This window comes from Rhinoraja longicauda, chromosome 6, assembly GCF_053455715.1.
Source record: "Rhinoraja longicauda isolate Sanriku21f chromosome 6, sRhiLon1.1, whole genome shotgun sequence".
In the NCBI taxonomy this organism is placed as follows: domain Eukaryota; kingdom Metazoa; phylum Chordata; class Chondrichthyes; order Rajiformes; family Arhynchobatidae; genus Rhinoraja; species Rhinoraja longicauda.
This window is the reverse complement of record NC_135958.1, coordinates 70,055,947-70,074,966: the sequence shown is the minus strand read 5'-3', so window position 1 is coordinate 70,074,966 and position 19,020 is coordinate 70,055,947. Positions and strand designations below refer to the sequence as shown.

Genomic DNA, 19,020 nt, shown 5'->3' with positions numbered 1-19,020 from the left:
TTTCCTTTTTAAGATTCCTTTTACATTCTTTATATTCCTCAAGAACCTCATTTACTCCCTGCCGCTTATATTTATTGTATATCTCCCTCTTTTTCCGAACCAAGTGTCCAATTTCCCTGGAAAACCATGGCTCTTTCAAATTATTATTCTTTCCTTTCCACCGAACAGGGACATAAAGACTCTGTACTCTCAAAATTTCACCTTTAAATATCCTCCATTTCTCTATTATATCCTTTTCATAAAACAACAATTTCCATTTCACTCCTTTTAAATCCTTTCTCATCTCCTCAAAATTAGCCTTTCTCCAATCCAAAATCTCAACCCTTGGTCCAGATTTGACCTTCTCCATAATGATATTGAAACAAATGGCATTATGATCACTAGACCCAAAGTGCTCCTCAACACATACCTCCGTCACCTGACCCATCTCATTTCCTAACAGGAGGTCCAACACTGCCCCTTCTCTGGTAGGCACCTCTACGTATTGCTGCAAAAAACTATCCTGCACACATTTTACAAACTCCAAACCATCCAGCCCTTTAACAGAATGTGATTCCCAGTCTATATACGGAAAATTGAAATCACCCACAATCACCACTCTGTGCTTACTACTAATATCTGCTATCTCCTTACATATTTGCTCTTCCAATTCTCGTTCCCTATTTGGCGGTCTATAATACACCCCTATAAGTGTTGCTAAACCTTTCTCATTTCTGAGTTCCACCCAAACAGCCTCCTTAATCGAGCCTTCTAGTCTGTCCTGCCAAAGCACTGCTGTGATATCCTCCCTGACAAGCAATGCAACACCCCCACCTCTTGCCCCTCCGATTCTATCACATCTGAAACAATGAAATCCTGGAATATTTAATTGCCAATCGCAACCCTCCTGCAACCATGTTTCACTGATCGCCACAACATCATACTTCCAGATGTCAATCCAGGCTCTAAGCTCATCCACCTTTCTTACAATGCTCCTAGCATTAAAATATACACATTTAAGGGACCCATCATTTCTTATTCTCAGTTTATTTCTTTTCCCTTCTTTCTCTCCTACATATTGGGTCTGAGTGTTTCCCTTTTCTGCCTCCTGCCTCACACACTGCCTATTAGCTATCTGTGTTTGAGTCCCTCCCCCCAACCGTACTAGTTTAAAGTCTCCGCAGTTATTTTAGCAAATCTCCCCGCCAGGATATTGGTTCCCCTCGGGTTCAGATGCAACCCGTCCTTTTTGTACAGGTCATACTTCCCCCAGAAGAGGTCCCAATGATCCAGAAACTTGAAACCCTGCTCCCTGCACCAGTTCCTCAGCCACGTATTTATCCTCCACCTCACTCCATTCCTATTCTCACTATCGCGTGGCACAGGCAGTAAGCCTGAGATTATTACTTTGGAAGTCCTTTTTTTTAACTCTCTTCCTAGCCCCCTGAATTCTCCTTTCAGGACCTCTTCCCTTATCCTACCTATATTGTTGGTACCTATATGTACCACGACCTCTGGCTCCTCTCCCTCCCCTTTCAGGATATCCTGGACACGCTCAGACACATCCCGGACACCGGCACCAGGGAGGCAAACCACCATCCGGGTCTCCCGACTGCGTCCACAGAAACGCCTATCTGACCCCCTCACTATAGAGTCCCCTATTACTACTGCTCTCCTCTTCCTTTCCCTACCCTTCTGAGCAACAGGGCCGGACTCCTTGCCAGAGGCCCGGGCACCGTCGTTGCCCCCAGGTAGGCTGTCCCCCCCAACAGTACTTAAACAGGAGTACTTATTTCCAAGGGGTACAGCCACCGGGGTACTCCCTAGTCCCTGCCTCTGTTCCTTGCCCCCCCTAACAGTGACCCACTTGTCTACCTCCCGTGGTCTAGGAGTGACCACCTCCCTGTAACTCCTATCTATAACCTCCTCACTCTCCCTGATCAGACGGAGGTCATCAATCTGCCGCTCCAGGTTCCTAATACGGTCCCTTAGGAGCCCCATCTCGTCACACCTGGCGCAGATGTGGATGTCTGGAAGACTATCAGACTCCCAGATTCCCCACATCTGACACCCAGAACAAAAAACTGCCCTGGCAGTCATACTCTCCAAACAAGGCCCCGCGCTCGGTTACTAAACCTACCGCCCGGCCGCTACTCCAACCGCTCCAACCACCCACCCAAAAGAACTGAGTGATCTCCTGGGAGAGGCGAAAAACCGGATAAAAAACCCAGGCCAATTTGGGAAAAAATCCGGGAAATTCCTCTCCGACCCCAAGCTAGGCAATCGAAACTAGTCCGGGAGATCACACAGGTCTTACTCCTTACTATCCCCACACAATCCCCACACAATCCCCACACACTACTTCCCAAGCAACACAGCTAGTTTGTCCAATTCAATTTACCAGAGGGTGCAATGTATGCCCTTGACTCACACAGGATAATTGGAAGCAAATTGACACCTGTAACACCAAAAGAACAGAAGTGTTTGAGTCCAATGTCATGTCCAAATTTTTTTTTTAAACATTTGGTCATAAAATACCTAATAATGGATCATTAACGATCAAAAAAAGTACATCAGATATTTAATCATTTCCAAGAAGAGGTTCAAAAGCCAATTCAAAGTTAATTGGCTTTGGTACAAATTGTAACTTGTCCCCAGCGTGTATGTTAGTGCAAGTGCATGGTGATCAATGGTTGGTGCGGACTCGGTGGGCTGAAGGGCCTGTTTCTGCGTTGTATCCCTAAACTAGACTAAACTAAACTAATAGTCAAAATGTAATAACAAGCAACTGCACAAGCTGGTTTACCAAAGAAAATCACGAAATAGCTGAAAGACACAGTATGGATAGGTGACGTTTCACGGAACATTATCCCTGTTCTCCAGAGATGCCTGACCCACTGAGTTACTCCAGCGCCTTGTGCCTGTCTTTAACAAGGAAGGGTCTTGCTGCTCCACACGTTCAGAACTGGGCAAGTTCCTAGATGTGGTTGATATCATTTCTTACAGAAGATTGGCGGCACGGTGGCGCAGCGGTAGAGTTGCTGCTTTACAGCGAATGCAGTGCCGGAGACTCAGGTTCGATCCTGACTACGGGTGCTGCACTGTAAGGAGTTTGTACGTTCTCCCCGTGACCTGCGTGGGTTTTCTCCGAGATCTTCGGTTTCCTCCCACACTCCAAAGACGTACAGGTATGTAGGTTAATTGGCTGGGTAAATGTGAAAATTGTCCCTAGTGGGTGTAGGATAGTGTTAATGTGCGGGGATCGCTGGGCGGCACGGACTTGGAGGGCCGAAAAGGCCTGTTTCCGGCTGTATATATATATGATATGATATGATTGTAGTGAATCTCCTGATCATCAGAGACCCAGAGAAACTTTTAGATCCAAGATATTATAATGCTCTTAGTGTCTGTCTTTATCTTGTTGGATCATCTGACCTTGTCTTTCATTTATCACATGTTTGCAGCACAAAGGTGTTTGATTTACATTAAATTGTAGATGCTCCAAGTTCTTGCTCACTGGTTCATTTTGTTAAGTGCCATTTGTTATATGGATCATCCTTGTTCTCCTGTTCTCTTTGTATCTTTCACTTTCGAGTTCTAAACACTAAACCACTGACACCCAAAGCTTACCAAATACAATATTGTCTCGTGCATGCTTAACCGTTATTTGTCTTTGGATTTGTGACCGTGTTATTTTCTCGAACAGGAACTGCCAAAAGACATTGACAAAGAGGACGGCCTCCCGGATGACATTCTGAAGGTAATTGGACAAGCTGATATCCGGAGTTTTGGCGACCTGGAAAATCTCCTGGGTGTCGAAGCCAAAGGTCAGTGGGCCACAGAAACATTACCAATTTTATGACAATGCTGCCAGGTCTCGAGGGCCTGAGCAATGGGGATACATTGGGCAGGCTAGGACTTAATTCCTTGGAGCGCAGGAGGATGAGGGGTGATCTTACCGAGATGCATAAAATCATGAGGGAAATAGATAGGCAGAATGCACAGAGTCTTTCAGATCGAAGGGCCAGTTTCCATGCTGCGTGACACCATGGCTCCATGAATCTAATTTACAAAAATAACAGCGGAATAGCAACATGGAAACAGGCCCTTCAGCCCTACTCACCCTGCTGGTTATGTGGTTGCGTGGAAAATACTTGACAGAAGCTTAGCTGACTGATGTGCTGAAGTGGTAAATCTTATTAATGTCATGTAGCGGAGACTGATGCCTTTGCATCGTTTTGCAGGCTCAGAGATTGTTGGTAGTTGGGAAATCTGGTGCTGCGACTGGATTTAGAGGTTTCCAGCAGCTTAGATGCAGCTGCTGTGGTTATCCTGTTTTGAAAGCATTAAGGGTCTCGGCTTTGATATCTGTGAAGAGTGTACTTAGCTGCAACTAATATCTTAGTTCTGAGAAAATCATTTCAAAACTTTGTGCAGAAAGTGTTGAGTGGTGTGCTGCGATGCCCAGCGTAGGGGAATCGAGAACCAGAGGACATAGGTTTAGGGTGGGGTGGGGGGGGGAAGATTTAATAGGAACTCGAGAGGTAACTTTTTCACACAGAGGGCAGTGCGTGCATGGAATAAACTGCTGGAGGAGGTAGTTGTGGCAGGTTTACAGCAACGTTTAGGAAGCATTTAGATAGGTACATGGATAGGATAGGTTTAGAGGGACATGGGCCAAATGCAGGCAGGTGGGATAAGTGTGGATGGGGCATGTTGGTCGGTGCGGGCAAGTTGGGACAAAGGGCCTGTTCTGTGCCGTATGACTCTATGACTTTAATTAGCACATTTGACGTTTTGATGCTCCTACTGACATCAGTCAGAGAGCAGTACAAGCTTCAAACAACGTCAAGATAAATTGGACCTCAAAGCTCCACACGACAACCTCTGTGGGAAAGTCCCTAGAGAACAAGCAGCACGTCACTTATAATAATAATAATAATATTCATTTATTGTCATTGCAACGAGTACAACGAAATTAAAAAACAGCCAATCCTGACGGTGCGTACAAACATATATGCAATAAATGCAAAAACAAATAAATACATAAATACAATTAAATTAAGTACAAGATTTTTTAACGGTGTTGCCTAGTGCACAGGTAGTGTTCAGTTCTCGTATGGCCCTGGGGTAAAAACTGTTCTTAAGTCTGTTTGTTCGGGATTTGATTGACCTGAAACGTCGACCAGAGGGCAGATGAACAAACAGACGGTGGCCGGGGTGGGATGGATCTTTTATTATTTTGCCTGCTCTACTGAGGCAGCGCAGGCTGAACAGGTGCTCCAGGGAGGGCAGTGAGCAGCCGATGATTTTCTGGGCCGTCGTGATGACCCTCTGAAGGGCCTTCCTGTCCTTTTCTGAGCAGCTGGCATACCATGTGGTTATACAGTATGCCAGCACACTCTCGATGGAGCAGCGATAGAAGGACAACATGAGCTTCTCCTGCAGGTTGGTTTTCCTGAGGATCCTCAGGAAGTGGAGTCTCTGCTGTGCCTTCTTTACTGTGGTGATGGTGTTGGTAGACCAGGTGAGATCCTCTGCGATGTGCGTACCCAGGAACCTGAAAGCTGGTACCCTTTCCACGCAGACCCCATTGATGTAGAGTGGGTCGTAATCTCCACTGGTTTTTCTAAAGTCAATTATAAGTTCCTTTGTTTTGGAGGAGTTCAGGACCAGATTGTTCACTGAACACCATGCTGCCAGCCTTTGGATTTCATCCCTATAGGCTGTCTCATCTCCTTCTGAGATAAGTCCAACCACAGTCGTGTCATCCGCGAACTTGATGATGGTGTTGGTGGGATGGGTGGGGGCGCAGTCGTGAGTGTAGAGGGAGTAAAGGATGGGGCTCAACACACAGCCCTGTGGTGAGCCGGTGCTCAGTGTAATGGTGGAGGAGAGGTGAGGGCCTATTTTGACTGTCTGGGGGCGGTTGGTCAGGAAGTCCTTGATCCATTTGCAGATGGTTAGGGAAAATCCAAGGTCGGAAAGTTTGGTGACCAGTCTGCTCGGGATGACCGTGTTAAAGGCAGAGCTGAAGTCGAGAAAGAGCATCCTCACATAGCTCCCCTGGTGTTCAAGGTGGGTCAGTGCAGTGTGAAGAGCAGTGTCGATGGCATCCCCTGTAGACCTATTTGCTCTGTAGGCAAACTGGTATGGGTCGAAGGTGGGTGGGAGGCTGGCTTTGATGTGCTGCAGGACCAGTCTCTCGAAGCACTTTGTGATGACCGGTGTGAGTGCTACCGGACGGTAGTCGTTAAGACCGCTGATGACAGGCTTTTTCGGCAGTGGGATGATTATGGCGGACTTCAGGCAGGGAGGGATGGTGGATTTTAAAAGGGACAGGTTGAAGATTTTTGTGAAGACCTCAGATAATTGGTCTGCACATTCCCTCAGCACTCTGCCCGTCACACCATCGGGGCCTGCAGCTTTCCTGGGATTCACTGCTCTGAGCACTCGCTTAACGTCATACTCCTGCACAGTGAAGGTGTTGCTCTCAGGTGCTGGAGAGGGTGTAATGTCTGCCACTGTAGCTTTCACCTCTTAGTGCCACTTACTAATCTTCCTTTAATTGAGATTAAAAGCAAAACTGCAGATATTAGGATGCATCCTAAGGCAGCTCCATTAACTCATTGATGTCTGCTCATGAACATTCCAAAGTCTGTGTTCAAAAATAACAAGTGAATTTTGGAAAATGTATAAAATGGAGACAGTAATCTTAGGCGCAGCTCAATCATCATCCCACAGGTGGAACAAGTATGGAAATAGATGTGTCGGGCGAGGGGATTGAACCTGGGGTTGCAGGCACAAACATGAACTGTTACGATGTTGCAGCTGTCGTCTCCATCACCACAGTCTATATGTTACTGATGTGTAGCTACCATGGTGACTGCATGTTTAAGTGGTAAACAACTTACACAAGTGGGGCGGCACGGTGTCGCAGCAGTAGAGTTGCTGCCTTACAGCGCCAGTGACCCGGGTTCAATCCTGACTACGGGCGCTGTCTGTAAGATATATGTACGTTCTCCCCGTGGCCATGTGGGATTTCCACGGGTGCTCCGGTTTTCTCCCACACTCGGGGATGTGCAGGTTTGTAGGTTAATTTGTGTTTGGTAAAGATTGCAAATTATTCTTAGTGTGTAGGATAATGCTTGTCTACGGGGATAGCTGGTTGGCGCAGACCCGATGGGCCGAAGAGCCTGTTTCCGCACTGTATCTCTAAACTAAACTAATCTAAACTAAGCTAAAGAGCTGGACAACAGGGTGGTGATGGCACATTAAAATAATACTACTCCTGCCAGGCTTTCAGGACCCACACTGGACACATTTCAATGCAATGTTTTGAGGTGGCGGCACGTTAATGCTGTTTCACACTATTTTCAAACTTGTATTTGCTATTTTTTATGAAGTGGAGGGATATGAATTTAAGATTGTCATGTGTAGGCACTTTGGTCAACATGGACAAGTTGAGCTGAAGGGCCTCTTTCTTTTTGCTGTATAATTCTGCGAGTGGACAGAGTGGTGAATAAGGATGTCGGCATGGTGGCCTTCGCCCTTTAGGGCACTGAGTGTAAAAATTGGGTGTCATGTTGCAGTTGTACAAGACGTGGATGAGACCCCACAAGTGTTCACTTTTGATCACCCTGCTATAGGAAAGAAGCGAAACTAGAAAGAGAGCAGCAAAGGCGAATGTCTGATGAGCATTTGAGGGAACTGGGCCTGTACTCGCTAGAGTTTAGAAGGATGAGGAGGGACCTCATTAAAACTTACTGAATAATGAAAGGCCTGGATAGAGTGAATGCAGAGAGGATGTTTCCACTAGTGGGAGAGTCTAGGACCAGAAGCCATTGCCTCAGAATAAAAGGACGTACCTTTAGAAATGAGATGAGGAGGAATTTCTTTCGTCAGAGGGTGGTGAATCTGTGGAATTTATTGCCATAGACAGCTGTGGAGGCCAAGTTAATGGATATTTTTAAAATTGAGATTGACAGTTTCTTGATTAGTAAGGGTGTCAGGGGTTATGGGAAAAAGGCAGGAGAATGGGGTAGGAGAGGGGAAGATAGATCAGCCATGATTGAATGGTGGAGTTGACTTGATGGGCCAAATGGCCTTATTCTGCTCCTAGAAAGTATGAACATGAACTTATGAACTTCGGCCTATGAAGTTGTTGCCAGGACTTGAGGGACAGAGCTACAGCATGAGGTTGGGCAGTCTGGGACTTTATTCCTTGAAGCGGAGGCTGAGGGGTGAACTTGTAACGGTGTATAAAACCATGAGGACATAGATAGGGTGAATGCACACAGTGTTTTTCCCAGGATCAGGGAATCAAGAACTGAAGGATAGGTTTGAGGTGAGAGGGGAATAATTTAATAGAAACCTGAGGGGCAACAGCTTCACACAGAGAGTGGTGGGTAATATAGACTGAGCTGCCAGGGGAAGTGCAAGAGGCAAGTACCACAACAATTGGATAGGTACCTGGATAGGAAAGATCTAGAAGAATGTGGTCAAATGTGGGCAAATTAGTCTAGTTTAGATGGGCACCGTGATTGGCTTGGGTCGAGGGGCCTGTTTTTGTGACTCTATGACTCAATGCTCTTGTTTGTATGTGAGTAAGGACCAATAAAGAAAAATGAAGGGTTATATTTCAAGAGTGGCTTTTCTGTGCCTCATTTCTTTCTTTGATACAGGCTGCTGCTACTGATTCTTTGCTGCGTTGTTGTCCATTTGACCTCTGCAGACTTTGAAGCTGCAGGTTATTTTCAATAGTAGTTTTTAGTAGGTTTAGGGATTAGCCATTCAATCCAAATGGCGCTCACTTACAAAGTGAACACCCTGGATTCATTCTATTGCTAAGGGCATCAATAATCTGTGTGCAAAATAAGTGTTTCTCATAACATTTTGGACTGCAATCTGTACACTGTTAACATCATGTACAGGTAGTGTCTGCTCTCCTACTGTTTTGCACGCTGTTTAAACCTTGAACAGGGTTAATTGCAGGGAAATACAGTAACTTTAGAATTGTGGAGAGAAATGAAACAGTTCATTTCCACTAACGCAAAGGAGGCTCGGAATTTTAATCGAAGCGCATTAGATGATTAAGCGCTTGAATGGAAGAGTTATTTCCTCATCTTGGGGAGTCACAACTATTTAAAACAGTCCGTGAGGAAATGCGGGGAGAGTTAAAAGATTTGGGGTTGCACAGATAGATTTGGGGAAATATTTTAATAGATTTTTGGAAATATTATTATAATTTTAATAATAATAATAACAATGCATTACATTTATATAGCGCTTTTTTAGAAACCCAAAGACGCTTTACATATTAGATCTAACATAAAGATAAATAAATAAACGAACAGAAAAGGATGAATAAGGTGGAGCGATGGTCAATGATTGAAGGCAGTGTTGAACAAGTGAGACTTCAGTGATGTTTTAAATGTGGTGAGTGAGGAGGAGTCTCTGACGGTTTGGGGTAGTGAGTTTTTGAAGGAGAAACCATCGCAATGTTCAGGGGAAATTGGATGAATAGCTTCTGTGTTGCACCTATCATTTGTCATGCGCCCAGAACCGATATATGTGTATATTTTATGCAAGCTCTCTGAAAAAAAAAAAGTGAATAATTTATAGAAAACAATAGTCATTTTTCAGAAAGATATAGTTTGGAAACCACTCAGCAAGAAATCAAACATACTTTCATTGCAATCAAAGGTGGACACAAAATGCTGGAGTAACTCAACGGGTCAGGCGGCATCTCGGGAGAGAAGGAATGGGTGACGTTTCGGGTCGAGGCCCTTCTTCAGACCGACTTTTCCTACACTTCATTGCAATCAGGCTAATTTATCAAATCCCCGACATTGCAAAAATGCAAGATATATCTTACTCTAGACATGATGTAAACTCTTACATGCCTCATGTTTGATTTTTTTCTGTTTTATAATTAAAGGTTGCTTAGGAACAAAAGCTGAGCAAAAGTAGGTTATTATCCTTTGCCTCGGAGTCAACATATTATTGAATGGGAATTCCCCTCAAACGAAGGTTGTACCTATTTGTTCTTGTTTGTGGGAAGAATTACATAAGTGTGGTGGGATTTTTTGACCTCAACACATAGGAATGTCTATCTCTGTAAAAATCTGAACACACCTTACTTTCACAATTAAAAGCAGACACTGATCACGAACCCAGACCGTGAAATTTCCATGAGAGGCGGATGATGCTGGAAATTCAACATGATCACTGTTCTGTGGTGTTTTAATGGAACAGGCAGGTAAATAGTGGATGAGGGTAACCCACTGAACAGAGGAAAGACCTCTAATTACTTGAGTTTGACTTGGTTGGATTTGTGTGCAGTATGTCTGATCTGTTTGGACAGAATGCAAAACGCAACTTTGTACCTCGGTACACATGATTATAATAAATCTAAAGCTAAATCCTCAATCTAAACCTAAACCTAAAGTAGGTTAGTGCCTTGTGATTTTGCATCTTGGTAGCACAGGGTAACAGCTTGTGTTCTGTCCCTCTGATCCACATAGGAGAGTTCCCAATGTGTTGGAGATATCAGAGAGAGCGTTAAAAATCAGCCCAATTTCCTTTTGGAAGGTGCAGTTAAGCAATAAAAAGACGAATTGCTGTACTAAAGGAGCTAAAACAAATTACTTTCAGAAACAGAGCATAAATTTGCAGACATGACAAAGTAACCTAATAAACCTAGTTACTCCCAGAAAACAATGCTTGCTGTCTGAAGTGTGAAGAAGGGTCTCGACCCGAAACATCACCCATTCCTTCTATCCAGAGATGCTGCCTGCCCCGCTGAGTTACTCCAGCATTTTGTGTCTATCTTCGGTTTAAACGAGCATCTGCAGTTCCTTCCAACAACAAAACAATGCTTCTATATGTTTGTCACATATAATTTACAGTATGGAAAGAAGCCATTCCTCCAATCAGGTCCATGTTACCATCAGTCCAATTCCCTCTTCATAATCCCCCACTCTCATATACCCATCACCACCTCCCCCTCCCAATCCCCCTTCATAATCTCCCACTCTCATATACCCATCAACACCTCCCCCTCCCAATCCCCCTTCATAATCCCCCACTCTCATATACCCATCACCACCTCCCCCTCCCAATCCCCCTTCATAATCCCCCACTCTCATATACCCATCACCACTCCCCCCTCCCAATTCCCCTGCTATCTCCCTACATTAGGGGTGATTTACACAGTAGCCAATTAACCTCCCAACACATGCTTATTACATGGGATGAAACCTGAGTTCCCAAGGGAAATCCAAGTTCTCAGGGAGAACTTGCAAACTCTACAAAGACAGCATCCGAGATTTGATTTGAACCTAGAACCGTGGAGCGGTCTGGCAGCAGCTCTGGCCACACCACCGTGCTGGCCCATCCTGAAATTACACCACCATTCCATGCCCCATGCTTTATCTCAAAGCTATTCTCCATGAAAATGGTTATGACAAACGTTTTGGCATCAACCAGAAATAAAACCAAATGATAAATATTCACAGATATAAATATTTAACCATCGACACATTGACACATGCATGCAAATTTAACAAGTATGCACATAGACTCCTTTATTTTGATAAAGCTCTGGTTCTGTTATTACTGTTACAGTATTGGTAGGTTAATTGGCCTCTGTAAAATTGCCCCTAGTGTATAGGGAGTGGTTGAGAAAGTGGGATAACATAGAACCAGTGTGAACTAGTGATCGATGGTCGGCATGGATTCGATGGGCCAAAGGCCTGTTTCCATGCTCTATCTTTGAACTACACTAAACTACATTAGTAGAGCTGAGGCAGTTGACAGTAATGGCAGATGTAAATATGACATTTCAGATTGTTTTTATTTACTGATTAGTAATATGTCTGATAATGTCATCTTTATTTGAGTAAAAGTTACCTCAGGTCTCTAACCTAATAAGCTGCACATCCCTTCCACACACAGTTCTAATCACGGGCAAGCCAGTTAATTATTTCTCAGTTCACATTCCTTCAGAAGGCTGTAGCTGCCACGGCCCACACAGTCACAATGGCACATACATGGCATTCTTTGCAGTAACATTATACCTCACCCACAAATAATTTCTCTGACCTCTTAAGACAATAACTTATCAAGAATATGTCATGGTCCAATGCAAAAATTTCTTCTAATGCATTCCACTTTCACCACACCAGAGTCCTTCCAAGTTCCTAATAGCCGCTGAATCTGTTTACCTTGTCAGAACAATTTATCGCTCATACACTCACACATGTAGGGCACATTCTATGATGATATAATTTATATTTTACGTTCTGAGGGTTTAATTAAATTAATGCAGTTATCCTTCAGAATGATAAATTGAGTTACGTAGTGCCCCTTCTCTCAGAAATAAGCCTTCCTGTCCACTGAATCTTCATGGACTAACAAGCATTGCCTTTTTTAATCTAATACTGATCCCATTTTAACCTCTCCACATTCCCATCAACTCCCCACAGATTCTGCAATTCACCGGCTCACTTGGAGGTCAATTTACAGTGGCCAATTGACTTAGCAACCTGGATATTTGTGGAATTTGGGTGGAAACCAGAGCAATTGAAGGAAACCCAATCCGTCACAGGGAGAGCATGCAAACTCCACACAGACAGCACTGGAGATCAGGCTGCACTTGTCCAAATGGAAACTGTACATGGGAAATCCTTGCTGCTTTCAACGTTTGTCACCTGAACTGCATTTTCTAACTTATATTTTATGAATTAAAATATTTAAAAAAAGTTTTAAACGTACATTGGCATGCATTTGAATGGGTGGTAGTTGAAAGCCAATGGCAATTTTTAAGGTGGAGATTGACAGATTCTTGATTAGTAAGGGTGTCAGGGGTTATGGGGAGAAGGCAAGAGAATGGGGTTGAGAGGGAAAGATCAACCATGATTGAATGGTGGAATAGACGATGGCTGAATGGCCTAATTCTGTTCTAAGAACTTATGAACTTATTAAAGTCTTTTAATGCTACGAAGTATGCACCTTTTAAAATTTGTTACAAGGCAAATGTTCTTGGAGCAATGGTATCAAAGTTAGTGTTTGAAACACTTCATCATGGACACTGTTTACAGTGGCAAATGTCAGAATTAAAAGGCCTTTAACCTGATAGTTTGATTTTGGATCCAAACCTTTCAGGTTCCAAACCCCAAACCTTATATTCATTGAATGGTGAAGCCAAGGATGATTTAATAGTAAAGCCATTTTTCACCATTTGCAGAATCTTTAATCCATGTTTCTCCTCTGCCCAACATCTAACAAATGACACACTAACTAATGGTAATATTAAACCTGAAGCGATGGCCTTTCTGAAATTCTATGTGAGATATTTTTAATGACTTGCTCATGTAGAAATTTCAGGAGGTCTGCTGAACTTGGCATTGTGACCTGGACATTCTGGTTTATAGCTCTATGGATTTTATGTCTGGGGTTCGAGGTTGTTGTGTTTTACATTGGTCTCCAGGTTAAATTTCTGACTTGATGAGGAACTCTGCTTCACAAAGGATTCATCTGCAATGGGACAACCGAGTTACTTGATCTTGTCTTTCGGTCATTCCTGAGGCACGGGAAATGAAAACAAATACAGTCAATGGTCATGGTGTGTTCGAATACGTAAAGCTGTGCTCTTGGTGAATGAACAACTTTCAAGGGTGGCACAGTAGCGCAGCAGTAGAGTTGCTGCCTTCCAACTCCAGAGACCTGGGTTTGATCCTGACCACGGGTGTTGTCTGAATGAAGTTTGCATTTTCTCCCTGTGACCGCGTGGGTTTTCTCTGGGTTCTACGAGTTCCACCCATTTTCCAAAGACGTGCAGGTTTGTAGGTTAATTGGCTAGTGTAAATTGTCCAAACAGTGTAGGATAGAATTGATGTACGGGTGATTGCTGGTTGGCACAGACTCGATGGGTCGCAGGGCCTGTTTCCACACTGCATCTCTAAAGTAAATTAAAATGCCCTGCAGAGCAAATGTTAATCTGGTGAGTGGAACTCTTGACAACTAAAATCTCAAAGGTAGCCCAGATTCCTGATTGGATTTGGCCATTCATAGGAGAATGATCAATCTGATCATTGTCAGAAGGTAGCTGAAGATCACTGTCTCGAAGGTAGCCCAGATTCCTGATTGGATCTGACCATTCATAGAAGAAACGTCAGTCTGAAGAAGGGTCTCGACCCGAAACGTCACCCACTCCTTCTCTCCAAGATGCTGCCTGACCTGCTGAGTTACTCCAGCAGTTTGTGACACCTTCGATTCATAGAAGAAAGAAGATTGCAACTGCTATGATTAAAAGGGCACAAACTGCGGCAAATTTCAGGAGGCCCGCTGAATTTAGCGGTGTTACCTGAAGGTTCTGATTTATAGCTCTATGGATTTTATGTCTGGGGTTTGAGGTTGTTGTGTTAGCATTCACAAACCTCATTCCCATGTGGAGATTTTACATAATGAGTAATGGGTCAGGAGCTAGTCTCACCCATACAATATCTATGCAATACCATTGAGACGTTGAAGCTCATTAGGTAATAGTTTTTGAAGGAAGTTTCAGTTTTGGAGTTCAGAGTATGTTAGTACATCATGAATGAATTGTTTATCTCCTGTTCTGCTTTGTTTCCTGGTGCTCCCTTCTTGCTGAAGCTCATTTTGCTGTGGATTTTCTGACCCTGAGCCTGCTGAGAGGAGCAAGAATAGATTCTCTGTCAAAGGGGACTCACTCTGTTAGCTTCCCTTCGACGACTGCTTTGAGTTCTTTCATTTCATTCCTGTAATATTTTAACCTTAAAGTTGTGCAATGAACCTCTAGAAATAAAGATTTGCATTGTGTGGTTTGGAAAATGCTGACACTTGCTTTTATAGATTTTGCATAGATTTTTTATAAGGAAGGAAATTCAGCATTGTGTCGTTGCCCAGCTCATCTTGAGAAGGTGGATATAGATTTATTTTCATTGCTGGTGATCTTAATGGCATCAATGACTCAATGATTCAATGAGACTTTATTGTCTCATGTTCCTAGATGCAGTGAAATTCTATCTTTATGTAGAAAGGTTACATCTCCAAAAATGAACACATCTATTCAACGATATGTTTAATGAATGTTTTATAACAATATATCAATTATTTACATTGCATTATTTTTAATATTCTTTCAACAGATCCTGCTGGCATCAGACCCAGATCGAGAACAGGTAGGCCTAATTTCCAGAGCCTTGTGTGTTTAAATGCAACAAATAATGAGGTGAATAATACACTATTTAGATATAAAGCTGCATTCAGGGGTAAAATGCAGGAACAGTCATAAAAAGCACTGGGAAGTGAGATGGTGGTGTGATCTTTGTCTCTTGATCGGTATCTGCAGTTGTAACATCATCCACTTAATGAGTTTGTTTAACCAAACTCGCAGAAAGTGGATTTACTCTCAGGAAAGGCCGATCTTACATCTGCAACTAGTGTGAATGGGTGATTGATTGCCCGTGTGGACTCGATGGGCCGAAGGGCCTGTTTCCATGTTGTATCTCTAAATTAAACTAAACTAAACTAAACGGCAGCACGGTGGCGCAGCAGTAGAGATGCTGCCATACAGCCCTTTCAGTGCCAGACACCCCGGTTCGATCCTGACTATGGGTGCTGGCTGTATGGAGTTTGTTCGTTCTCCCCATGACCACGGGTTTTCTCCGAGATCTTCGGTTTCCTCCCACACTCCAAAGACATATAGGTTTGAAGGTTAATTGCCTTGGTGTAAATATAAATTGTCCCTTGTGTATGTGGGATAGTGTTAATGTGTGGGGATCACTGGTCGGCGTGGACTCAGTCAGCCAAAGAGCTTGTTATTGTCAAAATGCTGGAGTAACTCAGCAGGTCAGGCAGCATCTCGGGAGAGAAGGAATGGGTGACGTTTCGGGTCGAGACCCTTCTTCAGACTACTGAAGAAGGGTCTCGACCCGAAACGTCACCCATTCCTTCTCTCCCGAGATGCTGCCTGACCTGCTGAGTTACTCCAGCATTTTGTGAATAAATCGATTTGTACCAGCATCTGCAGTTATTTTCTTATACTATGAGCTTGTTATTGTGCTGTATCTCTAGACTAAACTAAACTAAACTAACCTCAGGAGTTAATTATAATTGACATATCAATAGACAATAGGTGCAGGAGGAGGCCATTCGGCCCTTTGAGCCCGCACCACCATTCAATGTGATCATGGCTGATCATTCTCAATCAGTACCCCGTTCCTGCCTTCTCCCCATACCCCCTGACTCCGCTATCCTTAAGAGCTCTATCTAGCTCACTCTTGAATGCATTCAGAGAATTGGCTTCCACTGCCTTCTGAGGCAGAGAATTCCACAGATTTACAACTCTCTGACTGAAAACGTTTTTTCTCATCTCCATTCTAAATGGCCTACCCCTTATTCTTAAACTGTGGCCCCTGGTTCTGCACTCCCCCAACATTGGGAACATGTTTCCTGCCTCTAATGTGTCCAACCCCTTAATAATCATATGTTTCGATAAGATCCCCTCTCATCCTTCGAAATTCCAGTGTATACAAGCCTAGTCGCTCCAGTCTTTCAACATATGACAGTCCCGCCATTCCGGGAATTAACCTAGTAAACCTACGCTGCACGCCCTCAATAGCAAGAATATCCTTCCTCAAATTTGGAGACCAAAACTGCACACAGTACTCCAGGTGCGGTCTCACTAGGGCCCTGTACAACTGACAACGACAGAGCTGCTATATTGAGTGGTTTGCTGCCTAAAGATCGTATCAAAAGGGCTGGAGCGACATCACAATAATCTTATACAGCTAATTATACACAAGTTGCGAGAAAGAGGATGGTGTAAAATTGGAGAGCAGGAGGTAGAACAAGGAGTAAACTCCTACTTGCAGAAACAATGTAACAGATAATCAGTCAGGTTCCAGGGAAGACAGTTTTCTGAGGAAAGAAGAACCTGTCAAAAAATCCGGCTCAGGAATGAGAGGTTTGCAGGTTAATTGGCTTCTGTAAATTATTCCTTGCCTGTCGGATAGTACTAGTAGTCGGCATGAACTCGGTGAGTGTTTCTCCAAACTAAACTAAACTTTACTAAATTAACCTCACACAGCAATACTAAGTGACTTGTGCAGTTATGCATAACTCGTGAAACACTGATTTACTCCAAAATACAAGATGCCATAGTACCTCAGGAGTTTATTTAGGAATTAATATCAATGAAGACAGAACTCAGAGACATTGTCCTTTGGTACTGGAAATATACCATCAACACCTCCTTGCAAAATCAGATCCTCCCAGGCCAATGTCATAAGGTCATAAGTCATAAGTACTGAATTGGGCCATTCGGCCCATCAAGTCTACTCTGCCATTCAATCATGGCTGATCCATCTCTCGCTCCTAACCCCATTCTCTTGCATTCTCCCCATAACCCCTGACACCTGCACAAATCAAGTGGGAGCACTGACCACAAAAAGTGGGAAAGTATCTATCTCTGCCTTAAAAATATAAATTTGACTTGGCCTCCATAGCCTTCTGTGGCAAAGAATTCCAAACATTCATCACCCTCTGACTAAAGAAATTCCTCCTCATCTCATTCCTAAAAGAACGGCATTTAATTTTGAGGTTATGGCTTCCGGTCCTCAGCACTTCCACTGGTGGAAACATCCTCTCCACATCCACTCTATCCAGGCCATAAATCCTTACCATAAGGTCCTAATTCAATTCATTAGGGCAGACCAACCTCGTTTGCATTCACAGAACAAGACTCTTGAACTAGACCCTCCCATTCTGAGCTCCCTCCTGGGAAGAGTTCACCAGGTGGACAGACTCAAGAATGTGGATGAAGTCCCCTGGAAAAAGTACCAAATCTTCACTGATTCCTGGGACTCACAACTGCTCAAAGTGGAGGAAGCGCCCCCTCCCACCCACACAGGGTGGTACTGAGAACCTCACTGTTCTGTGGCATGAATAGATGGAAATCTAGCATAAATGGTGTAACATGCAAGTCACCTCCAAAACTACTGACCCACCATCCCATCTGAACCTTTGTCATAGTCACTGCAGTTCCCACATGGGCCTCATCAGCGACCTGAGAAGCCACAGAACTGGACTAGAGGCAGGTCCCGCTCAGTCCTGAGGGAGTGCCGAAGAGAGAGGAAAATAATATGATGCAGAATAATCCAGCTATTCAGTGACTCAATGTCTTCCATGCAGACTGACCATCTTCCGGTTGCCAAACATTTTTACTCCCATTCCCATTCCCACACTGACCTTTCTGTCCTGGGCCGCCTTCACTGTCAGAGTGACGTCAAACGCAAATTGGAGGAACAACAATTCATATTTCACTTGGGTAGTTTATAACCCAGCGGTATGAATATTGATTTCTCTAATTTCAAGTAACCCTTGCATTCTCTCTCTCACCGTCCCTCCCCCAGCCTAGTCGTCCTACTAGTTTCACTGCCGTCCTGCTTAGTTTCACAGTTTAATCCACTCATTATCACCTTTTTCACAGCCATCTATGGACCCTAGTGGGTTCCATCTTTCCTTGATCATTGTTGTTGGCTTTGATTTATACTTTTTCATACCTTTAGTTTCCCTCTCCCCTGACTCTCAGTCTGAAGAAGGGTCTGGACCCAAAACGTTCCCTATTTATTTTTTGCAGAGATGCTGCCTGACCCGCTGAGTTACTCCAGCATTTTGTGCCTATCTTCGGTGTAAACCAGCATCTGCAGTTCCTTCCAACACATTCCCAATTGTTTAAAGTAAAGACTTTTTAAATCCCTCATTTGTTTTCAATTCTTGTGTCAGTATTTATTAATCATTCCTATTTTCCCACCTGGTGTTCCTCTGGCACATCACATGTGGGTGAGAGCAAGTAGTATTGGCAGACTTCCTTCCTCAGTGGACACAAATGAAGGTATTGAATTTTACCAGCATCCTGGCAGCTTTTATGATCACTTTCTGCTTTTATGATCACTTTACTAGTGTAAAGATCCCCAAGGTAAATTAAGTCAATTATATGCCTTGCATGGTAGT

The 19,020-nt window shown here is 43.7% G+C and overlaps 1 protein-coding gene across 3 annotated transcripts in view; it reads left to right on the top strand.

Annotated features, from left to right (window-relative positions):
* The window catches only part of LOC144594574 (platelet-derived growth factor subunit A-like), a 64,170-nt gene that overhangs the window by 18,756 nt on the left and 26,394 nt on the right, over nt 1-19,020 (top strand). For all 3 annotated transcript variants that reach the window (XM_078401289.1, XM_078401288.1, XM_078401290.1), the window contains 2 exons: nt 3,686-3,806; nt 15,153-15,185. In XM_078401289.1, coding sequence (XP_078257415.1) covers nt 3,686-3,806; nt 15,153-15,185 — 154 coding nt within the window. The remainder of the gene's footprint in view (nt 1-3,685; nt 3,807-15,152; nt 15,186-19,020) is intronic.